The 14345-nt window shown below is 44.9% G+C and overlaps 1 protein-coding gene across 2 annotated transcripts in view; it reads left to right on the forward strand.

Annotated features, from left to right (window-relative positions):
• The window catches only part of ZER1 (zyg-11 related cell cycle regulator), a 106516-nt gene that overhangs the window by 20319 nt on the left and 71852 nt on the right, over positions 1-14345 (forward strand). For both annotated transcript variants that reach the window (XM_040324725.1, XM_040324724.1), the window contains exon 2: positions 13617-13880. In XM_040324725.1, the coding sequence (XP_040180659.1) occupies positions 13723-13880 (158 nt within the window). In that variant the 5' untranslated portion in view covers positions 13617-13722. The remainder of the gene's footprint in view (positions 1-13616; positions 13881-14345) is intronic.

Consider the following 14345-nt stretch of genomic DNA (forward strand, 5'->3'; position numbering starts at 1 on the left):
TAAAAAAAATTGGGATAACTTTACTGTTGTCTTATTTTTTTAATAAAAAAGGTGTATTTTTTTCCAAAAAAGTGCGCCTGTAAGATCGCTGCGCAAATACGGCGTGACAGAAAGTATTGCAACGATCTCCATTTTATTCTCTAGGGTGTTAGGATAAAAAATATATATAATGTTTGGGGGTTCTAATTAGAGGGAAGGAGATGGCAGTGAAAATAGTGAAAAATTACACACATTAGAATCGCTGTTTAACTTGTAATGCCAACGGCCACCACCGCCAGCTCACAGAAGGAAGAGCTTCGGTCTTCACAAAGCCGCGGCGGCCTCAATTACCGGCCGTCGACGGGGCTGCCGCGATCGTGCGACGGGGAAGGTGGGGGTGCACGGAGACACAGGATCCTGTGCCTCCGTGCGCCCCCACCTCCCCCGCCGCGGCTGGTAATTGAGGCCACGGCTTGGCGTGGGCGCCAGGTCATAATTTCTTGTCGCCAATGCGACCTGGCGCCCGGATATTGTCGACCCCTGGGTTAAAGTGTTTGTAAACTCTTATACATTCACCGGCCACTTTATTAGGTGCACCTTGCTACTACCGGTTGGACCTCTTTTGCCTTCAGAACTGCCTTACTTCTTCGTGGCATAGATTCAACAAGGTGTTGGAAACATTCCTCAGAGATTTTGGTCCCTAGTGACATGATAGCACCACGCAGTTGCTACAGATTTGTCGGCTACACATCCATGATGGGCATCTCCCATTCCACCACATCCCAAGGGTGCTCTATTGGATTGAGACCTGATGACTGTGGAGGCCATTGGAGTACAGTGACCTCATTGTCATGTTCAAGAAACCAGTGGTGAGATGATTTGAACTTTGTGACATGGGGCATTATCCCGCTGGAAGTTGTTTTAAATTTTTTTTTTTATATTTATTAAATCAAAAAGTTAAAAAATATTTGTGTTTTTTTTTTAAAATTGTTGCTCTTTTTTTTTTTTTTTTTTTTTTTTTTTTTTTTTAGAGCACAAAAAATAAAAAAAGCAGAGATTATACCACCAATAGAATGCTCTATTTGTGGGGGAAAGATCTCATTTGGGTACAATGTTGCATGACCGTGCAGCTGTCATTCAAAGTGCAACAGCGCTGAAAACTAAAAATTGGTCTGAGCAGGAAGGGGGTGAAATTGCCCTGTTAAAGTGGTTGTAAACCCATTTTTTATTTTTTTTTTGCTGTCACAATGTAGAGTATACGATTTTCTATCATCTGTGCCCAGTCTTGTCACAAATAGTTAATCCAGCTCTGAGCAATCCTCTTTTGTTGCACTAGCCTGAGACAGGCATTATTTTTTAATTCCCACCCCCACTCCTTTTCTGAAGTCATGTGTTTTTGTTTTTTTTGGGATTTTGACTGGATGTTAGTGATCATAGCAGAATTTAGTGTAAGGAATACATAGGAAAAAATGCATGTTAACAACAAGGGGAGAGTAGAGGAGGGCGGGGTGTCTGACATCACGACTCCACCCACAGAGCTCCAGACAACAGACCTACCCACAGAATGCAGTTTTTCAGTTCTTATAGCAGACAGAGGGGAGACATTTGACAGGTAAGGATACATGCAGGAGGCATCTATATCCTTATAGATCAGCAGTGTGGCAGTAGTTTAGAAAGGCTGAGAGAGGGTTTAAATCAACTTTGAATATTTTTTCCCAAAAAAATTGCATATGAAAGACTGCTGCGCAAATACAGTGTGACATAAAATATAAAACCATTTTATTTCCTAGGCTCTTTACTAAAAGATATATATATATATATATATATATATATATATATATATATATATATATATATATATATATATATATATATATATATATATATATATATATATATATATATATATATATATACGGTGGATGTCTCGGCTCCTCCTCGCAAAAGCTAACCCCTCCTGGGAAGCTCTATCCTGAGGGGGTTAGCTTGCGGGCTTGCTCCCTGTCGTACAAGCTGCGTCCATAGACACAGAGTGTATGACTCGGTCCGGCCCTCCGGCGGCTGCGTCATTGTATTTGATTGACGGCAGCGGGAGCCAATGGCTGCGCTGCTATCTATCTATCCAATCAACGCTGAGAAGCAGTAAGAGGATGCCGGGGGACACGCACAGCAGGTGAACAGGCTCAGGAAAGTATAACGGGGGGCTGGGGGGCCCTTGACAGCGAGGTGTTTTTTCACCTTAATGCATAGGATATATTGAAGTGAAAAAACAAATCTTTAACTTGAAAACAACAAATGGCAGAAAAAGGTTTAGTGTTTAAGTGGTTAAACTTTTTTTAATTTACATACAGAAGTCTATTCCTTTGATGTAAAAGACAAATTGTTACAATGTTTAGACTTAAAGTTCCACTGATAAAGAATGTTCTGCTACTTGGCAGACTACCCAGATTTTTTCTTCCTTTCTTTTGACAGCTGAGAGCAGAGGTTATTCTTTGCATACAAAAGATCGGAAAATACTTTGTCAAGATCGCAACGGGAAAAAAATGTGATAACGATTCTTGATGATTAATCGTGCAGCTCTAATTTTTTATATATATATATATATATATATATATATATATATATACACAGGGAGTGCAGAATTATTAGGCAAGTTGTATTTTTGAGGATTAATTTTATTATTGAACAACAACCATGTTCTCAATGAACCCAAAAAACTCATTAATATCAAAGCTGAATATTTTTGGAGGTAGTTTTTAGTTTGTTTTTAGTTTTAGCTATTTTAGGGGGATATCTGTGTGTGCAGCTGACTATTACTGTGCAGAATTATTAGGCAACTTAACAAAAAACAAATATATACCCATTTCAATTATTTATTTTTACCAGTGAAACCAATATAACATCTCAACATTCACAAATATACATTTCTGACATTCAAAAACAAATCAGTGACCAATATAGCCACCTTTCTTTGCAAGGACACTCAAAAGCCTGCCATCCATGGATTCTGTCAGTGTTTTGATCTGTTCACCATCAACATTGCGTGCAGCAGCAACCACAGCCTCCCAGACACTGTTCAGAGAGGTGTACTGTTTTCCCTCCTTGTAAATCTCACATTTGATGATGGACCACAGGTTCTCAATGGGGTTCAGATCAGGTGAACAAGGATGCCATGTCATTAGTTTTTCATCTTTTATACCCTTTATTGCCAGCCACGCTGTGGAGTACTTGGACGCGTGTGATGGAGCATTGTCCTGCATGAAAATCATGTTTTTCTTGAAGGATGCAGACTTCTTCCTGTACCACTGCTTGAAGGAGGTGTCTTCCAGAAACTGGCAGTAGGACTGGGAGTTGAGCTTGACTCCATCCTCAACCCGAAAAGGCCCCACAAGCTCATCTTTGATGATACCAGCCCAAACCAGTACTCCACCTCCACCTTGCTGGCGTCTGAGTCGGACTGGAGCTCTCTGCCAATCCAGCCATGGGCCCATCCATCTGGCCCATCAAGACTCACTCTCATTTCATCAGTCCATAAAACCTTAGAAAAATCAGTCTTAAGATATTTCTTGGCCCAGTCTTGACGTTTCAGCTTGTGTGTCTTGTTCAGTGGTGGTCGTCTTTCAGCCTTTCTTACCTTGGCCATGTCTCTGAGTATTGCACACCTTGTGCTTTTGGGCACTCCAGTGATGTTGCAGCTCTGAAATATGGCCAAACTGGTGGCAAGTGGCATCTTGGCAGCTGCACGCTTGACTTCTCTCAGTTCATGGGCAGTTATTTTGCGCCTTGGTTTTTCCACACGCTTCTTGCGACCCTGTTGACTATTTTGAATGAAACTCTTGATTGTTCGATGATCACGCTTCAGAAGCTTTGCAATTTTAAGAGTGCTGCATCCCTCTGCAAGATATCTCACTATTTTTGACTTTTCTGAGCCTGTCAAGTCCTTCTTTTGACCCATTTTGCCAAAGGAAAGGAAGTTGCCTAATAATTATGCACACCTGATATAGGGTGTTGATGTCATTAGACCACACCCCTTCTCATTACAGAGATGCACATCACCTAAAGAGGATGATGTGGTCAAAATACTAATTTGCCTAATAATTCTGCACTCCCTGTGTATATGTATATGTGTGTATATATACACATACACAGGTGCATCTCAAACAATTTAAATATAATCAAAAAGTTTAATTTATTTCAGTAATTCAATTAAAAAATGAAACTCATATATATTATATAGATTCATTGCACACAGAGTGATATACTTCAAGCATTTTTGTTTTCTTTTAGTTTTGATGATTATGGCTTACAGCTAGTGAAACACCCAAATTCCAGTATCTCAGAAAATGTGAAGATTGTGAAAGTTCAATATTGTAGACTCATGGTGTCACACTCGAATCGGCTAATTAACTCAAAACACCTGTAAAGGTTTCCTGAGCCTTTAAATCAGTGGTTCTCAACCTGGAGGTCGGGACCCCCTTGGGGGTCAAATGATGATTTTCACGGGGTCACCGATGCCTGGGCTGTTCCTGCAGCCGCGCATTCAGTTCACGGCATGGCTGGGAGGCAGAGACTAGATGTGAGCTGATGTGGGAGAGGCTGGAGGAGACCCTATCTCCTGATTTCGGCATAGGTGTCACTGCTACGGGACACCACAAAGTCACTCACAGAGACACTCACTGTAGCACTACCTGTGATTATAGTTGCTATTAAAAGTCCCCACTACAGATAGCAATCATTTGTTGTATTGTGGTATTGTCTCTATGATTGGATGCCTGCTCCTATGTTAACCAGTATTATTTCCCCTCTTACTTTTGTTTGTTATGTTTGATTATTTTTAAAAATTTATGTACACCCCCCCCCCTTTTTTTTTTTACTCTGTTTGTTCTCCCCCTTTTTGTTTTCTTTTCCCCTTTTGTTTTTTTACGACTTAATATGTGCAGAGCATGCGAGGATTGTTCGCAGCTCTCTGTGTTGGCGCATATATTCTTTACTTGAAAAACTAATAAAAACCATTGAAACAGAAAAGTCCCCACTACAGTTTTCAGATCAGCACATGACCTTCATCAAGAACATCCAAGTTGACTGATCAGAGCTCCCCCCAGCATTGCCACTGATCCTATTACCCCCCACTGAGGAGTACGAGAAGGAATAAAAATAGAGAATACATGGAAGGGAGAGAAAAAGAGAAGGAGGAACAAAGAAAAAGGTAGAAAAGGACGGCTAGAGAGCAATGGGGGGGGGAAAAAAAGGGAAAGAAAGGAGAACAAAGAGAGAGTGGTACATCCTCAAATGTACCATAAGGGGTTTTAATACTGTAGGAGTGGAAGGGACTTGGGGAGCGCTAAATGTCCATGGGTTAGGGGCGCAAATTACTTGTCTTGGGTGCTGACAACCCACGTATCGGCCTAAACTGAAAAAAAAAAAAAATTTTTTTTTTTTTTATTGGGATGTTCATTATAGCAAAAAGTTAAAAATATAAAAAAAAAAAAAAAAATTGTCGCATTTATTTTTTGTTTATAGCACAAAAAATCAAAACCGCAGAGGTAATCAAATACCAACAAAAGAAAGTTCTATTTGTGGGGGAAAAAAAGAATGTCAATTTTATTTGGGAGCCACGTCGCGCGACCGCGCAATTGTCAGTTAAAGCAACGCAGTGTCACAAGCTGAAATTTCACAGGGGCAGGAAGGGGGTAGATGTGCACAGTAAGCAAGTGGTTAAATATCTCTTCCTCCTTCTTTTTTTTTTTTTTTTTTTTTTTTTTGGTCTTGTGTAATTTAATCTTTCTGAGATACAGAATTTGGGGTTTTCACTTGCTGTAAGCCATAATCCTCTAAATTTAAAAGAAAGAAATGCTTGAAATATCTGTATAAAATTCACTTTTTGATGATATTCAAATTTTATGAGATGCACAAAAGGGACACACACCACTTAAAGCGGAGTTCCACCCAGCTTTATCCACTCCTCGCCCCCTTACATGCCACATTTGGCATGTAATTTTTTTGGGGGGTGGGGGCTTCAGGAGGAGTTGGACTTCCTGTCCCACTTCCTCCTTCCGCCGAGGGGCTGCAAAGGCAAATAGTCTAATCGCCTTTTGGCACCCCCTCCTGTAGGCGATCGCCTGGGACACGTGACCGGTCCCAGGTGATCGCCTGTCCAATCAGATGGCGCCGCTCGTGCATGCGCAGTGAGTGCCCGGCTGTGAAGCCGAAAGCTGTCACGGCCGGGTGCCCACAGTTCGGATGGAGACGCCGGCGGAGAGGGGGGGGAGAGGGGCGGAGCTCCGTGCGGCGCTGGACGGCAGAGCATGTAAGTGTATGTTTACTAAAAGCCAGCAGCTACACTTTTTGTAGCTGCTGACTTTTAATAAACATAAAAAATGAGTGGAACACCCCTTTAACCACTTCCATACAGGGCACTTACGCACCTTCCCGCCCAAGCCAATTTTCAGCTTTCAGCACTGTCGCACTTTGAATGGCAATTGCGTGGTCATGCTACACTGTACCCAAACAAAATTGGCGTCCTTTTTTTCCCACAAATAGAGCTTTCTTTTGGTGGTATTTGATCACCTCTGCGATTTTTTTTTTTTTTTTTTCCCAACAACTAAAAAAAGACTGAAAATTTCGAAAAAAAAATTACGTTTTTATTTTTTTCTGGAATTTTTTTGTAAATAAGTACGTTTTCTCTTTCAATTACGGGCACTGATATGGCGGCACTGATGGGCACAGATGAGATGGCACTGATGGACATCGACGAGGTAGCACTGACGGGCACAGATGAGGTGGTACTGATTGGCGGCGCTGGTATGCGGCACAGATGGGCACTCATGGGCGGCACAGATGGGCACTCATGGGCTGCACTGTGGGGTGGCACAGATGGGCACTGTGGGGTGGCACAGATGGGCACTGTGGGGTGGCACTGATGGACACTGGGGCAGCACTGATGAACACTGTGGGGCGGCACTAATTTACTTATGTTGCCAGTCAGTGCCCATTTGTGGGCACTGATTGGCATCTTTTTTTTTTTTCCAGACTTTTTTTTTCCCCCTTTTTTTTATTTTTTGTTGCCCTTCCCTGGTGGTCCAGGGTGGGCTTCCCTGGTGGTCCATGTGGCGATCCGAGGGGGGGCTGCGCTGATAAACAATCAGCGCGAACCCCCCCTGTCAGGAGAGCCGCCGATCGGCTCTCCTCTACTCGCGTCTGTCAGATGCGAGTGAGGAAGAGCCATCAACGGCTCTTCCTGTTTACATCGTGATCAGCCGTGGTTGGACACGGCTGATCACATGGTAAAGAGTCTCCGTGAGAGACTCTTTACCGAGATCGGTGTTGCGGGGTGTCAGACTGACACCCTGCAACAACGATCGCCGCGATGTGTGCCCCGGGGGCGCGCAGTGGCTCAGAATCCTGAGGACGTCATATGACGTCCAGTCAGGATTCTACAACCACTTTGCCGCCATCAATATGTCATTGGCATATTGTCCTCTTGCTGTTCTGTTTCTGAACTAAGAATTCTGCCCTGTTGAACAGCATACCTTATTGCCTCCTGATTAGTTAATTGAAAGCACCCACCCCCTATATCCAGCAGTATAAATGTAAGCTTCCTTTTGGGGGGAAGCATATGCAGGGGGCTCCTTGCATCTGGGGCTATTCTTCAAGTGGGGCTTTTCTATAAGTGGAAGCACTTCGGCCTCAGCACTTCAGCGATTGCACAAAGCAAAACAAATCTTTTGTTTGCTGTTCATGATACAGGTATAATTTTTTTTTTTTTTATGGTGGAATTCACATTCCTCCCCTTCGAAAATGCACTCTCTACCACTCCTTCTGACAGTTGGGTTTTCTATCCTCAAACTTTCTTCCAGTCACCCCTCTGGTCCACCCTACACCCTCTATATATCACCCTCACTTCTGTCCTCTCCTTATTACTGCACTCACCAACTCATGCTAATTCTAAAGTCAAACGCCCAATGCTCCAAATCACTGGGGCAGGTCCACGCATATAAATCGCATTCCCACATTACCTCCCTCACCCTCCTGCTTCTCCTATCCTCTGGTGATATCTCCCCAAACCCTGGGCCTCCTTCATCAAACCGTGCTCAACGCACACATTACCCTACACGCTCTGGGTGCAGTCGCAATGCACACAATCTGGTTCCCATTTCTCTTCTTCCCATGACCAGACTCCCTTTCTCCTGCGCCATTCTGAACGCTCGCTCCATCTGTAACAAACTCACGTCCCTCCACGATCTCTTTATCGCAAACTCATTTAATCTACTCGCCATTACTGAAACCTGGCTCCACGAATCCGACACTGCGTCTTCTGCTGCTCTATCCCACGGTGGTCTTCTTTGGACTCACTCCCCCAGACTCAGTGGACGCAAAGGAGGGGGTGTTGGAATCCTTTTAGCCCCACATAGCACCTTTCAGGTACTTCACCCACCTCCCTCTCTGTCACTCTCCTCATTTGAGGCGCATTGCGTTCGTCTCTTCTCCCCAGTTTCTCTAAGGATAGCTGTGATCTACCGCCCCCCCGGTCCAGTATCCTCCTTTCTTGACGACTTCTCTGCCTGGCTACCCTACTTTCTCTCTTCTGAAATCCCCACAATCATTCTTGGCGACTTCAACATTCCTACAAATGCTAACACTCCTGCAACTTCCAAACTTCTCAGTCTAACCTCCTCTTTTGACCTGAAGCAATGGATACATGCTCCTACTCACTCTGAAGGCAATACCCTTGACCTTGTCTTTTCCCACCTATGCACTCCATGCAACCTCTCCATCGATCCTTACCCCCTCTCTGATCACCACCTTATTAATTTCACGCTCTCCCTCTCCTCCGTCTCCTCTCCCTCCAAATACCTAACAGTCACTCGTAGAAACCTTCAGCATATCAACCCTTCTCTTCTACACTCTGCAACTGACCACCTCTATGACAAAATTGCACCCCTGTCCTGCACTGACCTAGCTACTTCTGTCTACAACACTTCACTTCTAGCATCACTGGACAGACTGGCCCCCCTCACCACACGCAGAATAAGGCCCCGCCCCCTTCAACCCTGGCAAACTGATGATACTAGAAGTCTGAAAAAACACAACCGTGCTCTCGAGCGCCAGTGGCGCAAGACTAAGTCCCAGGAAGACTTCGTCCAGTATAAATCTGCCCTCCAAAAATACAATTCCAGCCTCCTCGCTGCCAAACAGACCTACTTCATCACCCTCATTAAAAACTTATCATCCCGTCCCCGTCAACTCTTCTCTACCTTCAACTCCCTCCTTCGTCCTCCATTGCCTCCACCCACTAACTCAATCAACGCCCAGGAGATTGCCAATCACTTCAAACAGAAGATTGATACAATTCGCAAGGAGATCTCTACTGTTCAGACATCCTCCACACCTCACACCTCATGCACACAGGTACAGTCACTACTTCCCTCGTTCAACCCCACCACTACAGAGGAGGTCGCTAAATTACTAACTAATGTCCATCTTACCACCTGCGCTCTAGATCCTGTTCCCTCACAAATGCTACGTTCACCCTCTTGCTCTATTCTACACTCTCTTACCCACATCTTCAATCTCTCCCTCTCTTCTGGCATCTTCCCTAACTCTTTGAAACATGCACTAGTCAGCCCCATACTTAAAAAGCCCTCACTGGACCCATCCAATCTAGACAACCTACGCCCCATCTCCTTGCTCCCCTTTTTATCCAAACTCCTTGAACGTCTAGTCTACAACCAACTGAGCATACACCTTGCTGACAATAACCTTCTTGATCCCCTTCAGTCTGGATTTCGTCCACAACATTCCACTGAAACTGCTCTCCTAAAACTAACAAACGATATACTAACGGCCAAAACTAAAGGACACTATTCTGTGCTCCTACTCCTGGACCTCTCTGCCGCCTTCGACACGGTTGACCACCCACTCCTCCTCAAAAAACTCCACACCTTTGGTCTCTGTGACTTTACTCTTCGCTGGTTCTCTACCTACTTATCCAACCGCACCTTCAGCGTTACTTACAACTCTACTTCCTCCTCTCCTCTACCATTCTCTGTTGGGGTCCCCCAAGGTTCTGTTCTTGGACCCCTCCTATTTTCAATCTACACCTCCTCCCTGGGTCAGCTGATAGCCTCCCACGGCTTCCAATACCATCTTTACGCTGATGACACTCAAATCTATTTCTCTGCCCCTCAACTCACTCCTTCATTTTCCTCACGTATCACTAATTTACTATCAGATATATCACTTTGGATGTCACGTCACTTCCTCAAACTCAACCTATCCAAAACCGAACTTATCATTTTTCCTCCCCCACGTGCCTCTTCCCCTGATCTTTCTGTCAAAATTGATGGCACAACTATCAGCCCATCCCCACATGTCAAGGTCCTAGGAGTAGTCCTGGACTCTGAACTGTCCTTTAAGCCTCATGTTCAATCACTGTCCAAATCTTGCCGCCTCAACCTCCGCAACATCTCCAAAATACGCCCCTTTCTAACCAATGACGCCACAAAGCTCTTAATTCACTCCCTGGTCATCTCTCGCCTTGATTACTGCAACTCCCTTCTCATTGGCTTACCGCTGCATACTCTAACCCCCCTTCAATCCATCATGAATGCTGCAGCCAGACTTATCCACCTTACCAACCGCTCTGTCTCTGCTACTCCTCTATGTCAATCCCTCCACTGGCTTCCGCTTGCCCAACAAATTAAATTCAAAATACTAACTATGACCTTCAAAGCCATCCACAATTCTGCCCCCTGCTACATCACTGACCTAGTCTCCAAATACCAACCTAATCGCTCTCTTCGTTCTTCTCAAGACCTCCTGCTCTCTAGCTCTCTCATCACCTCCTCCCATGCTCGTCTACAGGACTTTTCCAGAGCCTCTCCAAGCCTATGGAACTCCTTACCCCAAACTATCCGTCTATCTCCTTCTCTTTTAGCTTTTCGAGGATCCCTGAAAACCCTCCTCTTCAGAGAAGCCTATCCTACCCACACCTAACAACTGTATTTTAACTTTGCCCACCTGATCACCCCCCACATCTACTACCCTCTGATCCACTTCACCCTCCCTTCTAGATTGTGAGCTCTAACGAGCAGGGCCCTCTGATCATTCCTGTATTAAATTGTATTGTAACTATAATGTCTTCCCTGATGTTGTAAAGCGCTGCGTAAACTGTTGGCGCTATATAAATCCTGTATAATAATAATAATAATAATTGGCGGGCAGCAAGTGGTTAACACACATCTCCCCACCTTCCTTATCAGAGTGACAACCTCCATTAAGTATGAGCATTTACTGGGGATGGCAGTAAAACTTCCTTGTGTACTTGCCAGCAGTGCTCAGTTGTGGGGTGAGGTGGAGTGTGGCCATTTGTAGGCTGGTTTGGAAGGTCCTGTTTTGATCCAGAAGTCCATCCAATATTGTTGGAAGTGTGCCGCTTGTGTGACATTATAAGTTGGCAAATATTTGAAATGCAAGACATTGCTGTCTGTGAGAATAGACCGCACCTTGTAATGACAACTACCTCCTGCTATCGCCCTGATTTCCAGTGACAGCATTATAACATCTGTCAGTGATTTATTAATCGTCAAACAGGTTTAAATGTGAGAGCTCTAAAAAAATGCTGTAATTGCAAGCCAATTCCTTCTTGTTGTGTCCTAAAATAGGTCAGGCAGAGTATTGTGCAGCCAAGTCCATATCATAAGAAGGAGTCAGACTATATTGGCGGTATATCACCTTCCTACCTGCCAGTAATGCACAATACATAATTTATTTTCGCATTGTTCTCTGGAATCTGACAGGTATTTCAATGGCTGTTCACAGTGCATGTTGAAATCCTGTAGTAGTTAGTGGTTGTAAAGGTTCCGTTTTTTTTTTAAATAAAAAATATATCATACTTCCCTTTACTGTGCAGTTCATTTTGCGAAGAGTGGCCCCGGACATCCTCTTCTGGGGTCCCTCAGTGGCTCTCGCGGCTCCTCCCCGCAAAAGATAACCCCCTCTGCAAAGCTCTCTCCCAAGGGGGTTAACTTGCGGGCACGCTTCCGTGTCATACACTCGCCGTCCATAGCTGCCGAGTGTATGACTTGGCCCTGTCCCCCCCGGCGGCCGCGTCATTGGATTTGATTGACAGCAGCGGGAGCCAATGGCTGCGCTGCTATCAATCTATCCACTGAAGACCCAAGAAGCCGCGTAGAGAGCGACGTGGGATCGCGCCCATGCGAATTCGGGGGTCAGGTAAGTAAAACGGGAGGGGGATACAGCAAGATGTTTTTCCACTTTAATGCATAGGATGCATTTAAGGTGAAAAAACACGAAGGTTTACAACCCCTTTTAAGTCTTTATTGAAGTTACTTGGAAGACTTAAAGAGTCCCTTTATACATTTATGTAAGTTGTGTCAGTTTTACTGCAACATTGTGGAATACAGAACATTTCAGTTACCAAATATTTTTTCTAATCCATGCAGCAATTATAGTAAAAGAAGATCTTCAGTCCCCCCCAAAAAATAATTCAGTAGCTACAAATACTGTTGCTGCTGACTTGTAATAAAAGGACACTTGCCTGTCCAGGGATCCAGCACTGTCCTCACCTGAACCAATTCTTTAAAGGCATTCAGGTCCACAGTGCTGGCATTTTTACGGGGGGGAATCCAACTGTCGCTTCTTGTGGCTTCACAGCCGGCTTTGCACTGTGCATAAACAAGCTGTGCTTTGTTATTGAAAGGTTCCATAACCTTCTGGAACCAGTGACTTGTCCCAGAAGGTTGCAGACAAAGACACAGGGGCCAAACTGTGATCTGTGGCGGAGGGGGGGGGGGGGGGATCTTTGGTGGAGTGGGTCTGATGGGGGAATCTGTGGTGGAGTGGGGATCTGTAATGAGTGGGGATCTGTAATGAGTGGGGATCTGTAATGAGTGGGGATCTGTAATGAGTGGGGATCTGTAATGAGTGGGGATCTGTAATGAGTGGGGATCTGTAATGAGTGGGGATCTGTAATGAGTGGGGATCTGATGATGGGGGGGATCTGTGGTGGAGGGGGATCTGTAATGAAGTGTGGTCTGATGGGAGGGGATCTGTTGTGGAGTGGGGTCTGATGTGGGGATCTGTGTTTGTGATGGGGGTGAAGGGGCCTGTAATGGAGGGGTCTGTGCTGGAGGGGGTCTTTAAAGGGACACGCTGTGATGGCCGCCGTGTAAACAGGAGTTTCTCCTGTATGTAATCTTTTGGCACTCGTCCCGTCCCCTCCAAGGCTGCAGATGGATGGCCATCAATCAGGCTGCACTGATGACAATTGTGGGTGCATTCCTGGCAATGGGGGTGCGGCACTGATGGAAATGGGGGTGTTGCATTCATGGCAATGGCCCTCGAACATGTTCACTTCATCAAATCTGGCCCTCTTCATAAAAAGTTTGGACACCCCTGCCCTAGGTGTTCTGAGCAGACGTGGGAGAGGGTACCCGTAAAAACAAGGTACTGCCCGCCCCTTCTCCCTCCCTTAAATGTGTCCAAAAGTGGTAGGGGAGGAGGTGGAGAAGCAGAACCTTTTTGGGTGAAGTTCTACTTTTAACCTGATGGCAAATTACAGCATAAATACATCAGGAATAGGCGGCAATGATAATTATATTTTTGTTTTTTTGTAGGTATCTATCATCGCCTGATGTTCCAGAAAAGTTAACCAAGGAAGGGGCAATTTTCTTGCCGGTGCCAACTGCATCCTGAAAGATTCCTCTTCAACACCGTATCAAGATGGCGACAGACAGCCCCGAGTCTTTGATGACCATCTGTACTGATTTCTGCCTCCGAAACCTAAAGGGGACCTTGTGCTACCTCTTGGACAATGAGGTCCTGAAGCTACATCCAGATATCTTCTTACCCAGCGAGATCAGTGACCGGCTGGTGAATGAGTATGTTTATGCACTTGACAATATAAATATTATCACTTTGGGGCAGATTGGTGGCTGGGGGCAAAATCCCATCTTCCTACATGTACTAAACAGCGTTTCCCAAAATGTTTACAACCTTCGTGGTGTCTGACTATCATCCGCATTGATACCAGTTGTCCATTGTATGGATGGATGGTACCATCAGTTATGTTTGGCCAGATACAATGATGATATTATAAATATCAAATATTGACCATGGATACTGCATATAGGTTTGTTTAAAGCGGAGTTCCACCCAAAAGTGCAACTTCCGCTAATCTAATACCCCCTCTGGTGCCACAATTGGCACCTTTCAGGGCTAGGGGGGGGAATGGGGGACAGGATAGAGGCGCATTGCGGGCGGTTTTAACCCTTTCTCAGCCGCTAGCGGGGGGTGAAACTGTCCCGCTAGCAGCCAAGTAAAGCTGTGAAATTAGCGGTAAAGCA

The sequence above is a fragment of the Rana temporaria genome, chromosome 9 (assembly GCF_905171775.1).
Source record: "Rana temporaria chromosome 9, aRanTem1.1, whole genome shotgun sequence".
Classification (NCBI taxonomy): Eukaryota; Metazoa; Chordata; class Amphibia; order Anura; family Ranidae; genus Rana; species Rana temporaria.